The 4,963-nt window shown below is 46.1% G+C and overlaps 1 protein-coding gene across 1 annotated transcript; it reads left to right on the forward strand.

The window, feature by feature from the left end:
* The first annotated feature begins 569 nt into the window (after positions 1 to 569).
* On the forward strand, positions 570 to 4,370 carry LOC120309325 (sialidase-3-like). The gene is made up of 2 exons (XM_039346449.1): positions 570 to 977; positions 3,342 to 4,370. Exons 1-2 carry the CDS (start codon positions 777 to 779, stop codon positions 4,329 to 4,331), a joined length of 1,191 nt encoding a protein of 396 aa, XP_039202383.1. The 5' UTR covers positions 570 to 776; the 3' UTR covers positions 4,332 to 4,370.
* The last annotated feature ends 593 nt before the right edge of the window (positions 4,371 to 4,963 follow it).

The raw sequence follows: 4,963 nt of genomic DNA on the forward strand, positions 1-4,963 counted from the left end.
GAGGGATGGCCCTATCACACGGGCAATGAGTAAGCAGTTAGACCAGCAAGGTGTATAAAAAGAATCTCCCCACCCCCCTGAGCTTTATTTATTTATTTTATTTATTTATTTATGAGACTTATATACCGCTTTAAGTGCAAGCACTCTCTAAGCCAGCGGTTCTCAACCTTTTTATACGGCGACCCCCGGTCACACGGACGCACCGCACATGCGCGGCGCCGCCCCCTGAGGGGGAAAAATGACAGATCGCGTTGTTGGCGACCCCCGTAAAATGGTCGTTCGACCCCAAATGGGGTCGCGACCCATAGGTTGAGAACCGCTGCTCTAAGCGGTGTACACCAGTAAGCAATGTATATATATATTTTACATTGCCCCCAACAATCTGGGTCCTCATTTTACCTACCCTGGAAGGATGGAAGGCTGAGTCAACCTTGAGCCGGTGAGATTTGAACCGCTGACCTGCTGAACACAGTCAGCTAAAGTGGCCTGCAGTACTGCACTCTGACTGCTGCGCCACCTCGGCTTTACTCTGAGGACGCTGGCAGGGGACCACTGAAAGCTAAGTTGTTTCTTTTAACATTGGAAATAGTTGTTTTTATTGTTTTTAAATATCTAGCTAGGGAATTCTGGGAGTTGAAGTCCACCCATCTTAGCCTTGTCCACAGGGCATTCAGATGAGCTGAAATTGCTAGTGCTGACAATCAGAAATGTCGGCTTGACTGGGCCTCTCTTTTCCCCCCCCCCTCCTGGAATTTTCCCGCCTTTCTTCAGAGAAGATGGCTGAGACTCTGGGGGTGTCTGAGAAGGTCATCCTCTTCCGCCAGGAGGGGGATATCACTTACCGCATCCCCGCTCTGCTCTACCTGTCTTCGGAGTCCACCTTCCTGGCCTTTGCAGAAGAACGTTCGTCGCACTGGGATGTACACGCCAAGTTCCTGGTGATGCGATGTGGGCAGAAAAAGGGTCTGTCCGTCAAGGTAACTCCAGAGTCCCAAAGTAGCCCTGACCCCTGGTTCTCCACCCCATTGCCTACCCCCCTGCCCGCAGGACCACTCACCGCCTCCAGGGCCCGCTGCGGATTGCCCATGCAGCCCAGCAGTGCCATGGCGGCCATGGCGGCTATGCCCTCTGCCCACATCCTGCAGCATCAACTGGGGTGTGAGGGCACAGTCTTGTCTACGCTGCCTGGCTGCCATGTCTTTGGCTGTGCTGCTCCACATGGGCCACACTCGGGAGCGACTCTCCTCCAGGGGGGCTGCTGGTGAGGAGGGGGTCGCGGGGGAAGGCAAGGCTGGGGCAACGGCACGTGTGCCCACAGAGAGGCCTCCCAGTGCCGCCTCTGGCCCCCGTGCCATAGGTTCGCCACCACTGCCATAGATTGTCTTTCCACCCCATGTCACAGTATGGCTGCGTTCACACGACCGCTTGAACCAGACTAGCAAACATCCGGGTTGCTACCCTAGTACAGCATGCTTAAGTGTGGTTGCTATTAACCTCAATTTATTTCATTGTGGCTTAGCAGATGAGGGATCCCAGCTGACATTGTCCAAATCAAAAGTTTGGGAAACAGGCTGAAATGGAAGAGGTAGTCAAAAAAGTCAAGATGGTGGACATGTAATAATAATAGTAGTAAAGTTGGAAGGGACCTTGTTGGTCATCTAGTCCAACCCCCTGCTCAGGCACGAAACCCTACACCATTTCAGACAAATGGCTGTCCAGTCTCTTCTTAAAAACTTCCAGTGTTGGAGCATTTACTGCTTCTGGAGGCAGGCTGTTCCACTGATTAATTGTTCTCACTGTCAGGAAGCTTCTCCTTAGTTCTAGGTTGCTTCTCTCCTTGATGAGTTTCCACCCGTTGCTTCTTGTCCTGCCTTCAGGCGCTTTGGGGAATAGCTTGACTACCTCTTCTTTGGGGCAGCCCCTGAGATATTGGAAGACTGCTATCATGTCCCCCCTTGTCCTTCTCTTCGTTAAACTAGACATACCCAATTCTAGCAACTGTTCCTTATATGTTTTAGCCTCCAGTCCCCTAATCATCTTTGTTGCTCTTCTATGTACTCTTTCTAGAGTCTCAACATCTTTTTTACATCGTGGTGACCAAAACTGGTTGCCGTATTCCAAGTGTGGCCTTACCAAGGCATTGAAGAGTAGTATTAACACTTCACGTGATCTTGATTCTATTCCTCTGTTAATGCAGCCTAGCACTGTGTTGGCCTTTTTGGCAGCTGCAGCACACTGCTGGCTAGTGTGAGGCAATTGAATCCCAGGACGTGTATCTTGAGTTTTGGGGATGCCTTTGTGAGATAGCTGTAAGGTCAGAGAAACCTGAAAATTTTATTAGCATCACAGCCCAATTCCAAAGTTTTCTTATTTGGGTTCTGCAGAAAAAAAAAATCAACAAGCTTTAAAAGAATGGGGTTTTTGCCAATTCTTACCAACAGAGAAGAAGTGATAGAGGGGATTGAAACTGCAAGAACTTTAGGAGTGAGTTCTTTCATATTCGTATTCAACGTAAAAGAGAGAAAAGCAACAGAATATAATCAAACCAGTTCCTTAGAATTTAAAAGAGCCGAGAGAAAAGCTTGGGAAGGATCCCATGGATGAACATCTTGAAGGGGAAATCAGTTAAATCAATTAAAGAAGCTTGGGAAACTCTGAAAGATATGATTATAAAAGCCCAGTCCAGTTCAATACCACTAAAAAAGAAAAAACAAAAAAACCACGAAAAAAACCATCACCGTTGCACAAATAACTCTCAGACCACTGAGAGGAAAAAAAAAGGATAAGTACAAAAAATGGAATGAGGGGCACATAACTAAGGCAGTTAGTATCATTTTACAAAGCCTTATTAAGATCATACTTGGAATACTGCATCCAGTTCTGGTCACCATAACATAAAAAAGATGTTGAGACTCTAGAAATTGTGTAGAGAAGAGCAACACCAATTCTATTGTTCTACATTCTATGTTCGATGTATACAAACCATGATTTATGGCATGAATTTACAATGTGGCTTGTAAACAAAGTGTGATTTTTTACTTAGTGTTGTGCATAAATTAAAGCCATGATTTATACATAGTGTTGTGCATGAAAGAACACTGTGGCTTGTACACAAACCAATTTATAGCTTAGTGGGATGCATGAATTAGATTAGAACACTGGCTTGCTGCATAACTGGCTTAAAGCAAAATATGAATTAGCGCAAAATAGGCAATACAATAGCTGAAATAAGTCCCAAGCTTTTTCTGGTTGTTTTTTTTTTTTTTCCAAAGAAAGCCGACATGATTTGCCAGAATCTGATGGACTATTTCATATCTGACCATTTCATATCTTCTCTCTAGTGGGGTCCCCTGCAAACTCTGGAAACCACTGTTATATCCGAATATCGCACCATGAATCTGTGTCCAGTGTACGACTCAAAGGAAGGCACAATTTTCTTGTTCTTCATCTGTGTGAAAGCTGATGTGTCGGAACAGTATCAGATCAAGACAGGGAAAAACGCGGCCAGGCTGGCCTACATCTTCAGCAAAGATGGCGGACGCACCTGGAGCCCAATGATGGATGTCACCGAACAGGTGATCGGAGAGGATGTGAGCAACTGGGCCACGTTTGCCGTGGGACCGGGCCACGGGGTGCAGCTGAGCTCCGGGCGGCTGATCATCCCGGCCTACGCTTACTACATTCACACACATTGGTTTGGACACTCGCTGTGCCGTGCTATCAAACCCCACTCCTTCGCTTTCTACAGCGACGATGGTGGGAAGACATGGCTGAAAGGCCGGCTTCTTGGAAAACCCCTGCGGGCCTCAGAGTGCCAAATGGCGGAGGTGATGGATGAGAATAACAGCCCAGTGTTATACTGTAACGCCCGTGGCGGTGACGGATACCGAGTGGAGGCCTTCAGCAGAGACGGTGGAAGACTCTTTGAACACCCCTTCCAATCTCAGAAGCTGGCGGAGCCTCATAATGGATGCCAAGGCAGCGTGGTGAGTTTTCCTTCACCACAACTGGGGTCTCTCTTGGCTTCCTCAAAGACCCCCGAATCATGGTTGATCTTCTCCCATCCCACCAAGCGAAAGGAGCGTGCGGATCTGGGCATCTACTTGAACCCCTGTCCATTGGAGGAGAATTCCTGGAAGACGCCATGGATCTTGAACACAGGACCCAGTGGCTACTCAGACTTGGCTGTTTGCACTGGGGAAAATCCCCTCTTCTTTGGCTGTTTGTTCGAATGTGGAGAGTCGACGTATTATGAAGAGATCGCCTTCCAATTGTTCAGTGGCACAAAACTCCTGAAAAGTCAGGACGCAACTTGTGCAGAAAAGAATTAACTCCCTATACAAGCCAGGCCCATCAGCATCAGAGGAGGATTAAATCACAGCCTTTTTATACATAATTTTTATGGATTTTTTTAACAGAGTTAAAAAACATAATAGGAGCTAACTAGAATGGAAACCAAAGGCAATAAAGAAAAATAGTAAATAATGGAAAAAAACCCATGAAAAAAAATATATAAAAAGCAGTTTCTGATCTTCTTGACAGTGGTTATAGATGCATGTATATTTTTCATCAGGGAATTGTGCAGCCGGTGTCCAAATGAAGTCAGAGACGTTGACACGAATTTGTAGTTTTATAGAAACAAATATATTTTATAACTATATATACAGCAAACTAGATAAGTCGGAAAACAGGAACATCATGAGGTAAATCTAGACATCCGGAACATCATGAGGTAAATCAATACATCAGGAACATCATGAGGTAAATCACAGAGCTCATAGAAGAAAAAGGCGGGAAAAAGGGAACCTCCCCCTTCAGACCCAAAGCAACCAATCACAGTGCAGATTGCATCACACAGGAACCAGCACTCTCCAATTAATCAACCACAACTGTGTATTTTGGTTTACTATTCCAGCTGTGACATTTAAATATCTTAACATTTTCCCTCTCTCTTGAAAGTTAC

This window comes from Crotalus tigris, unplaced genomic scaffold (assembly GCF_016545835.1).
Source record: "Crotalus tigris isolate CLP2741 ecotype Arizona unplaced genomic scaffold, ASM1654583v1 scf7180000017997.644853, whole genome shotgun sequence".
Lineage (NCBI taxonomy): Eukaryota > Metazoa > Chordata > Lepidosauria > Squamata > Viperidae > Crotalus > Crotalus tigris.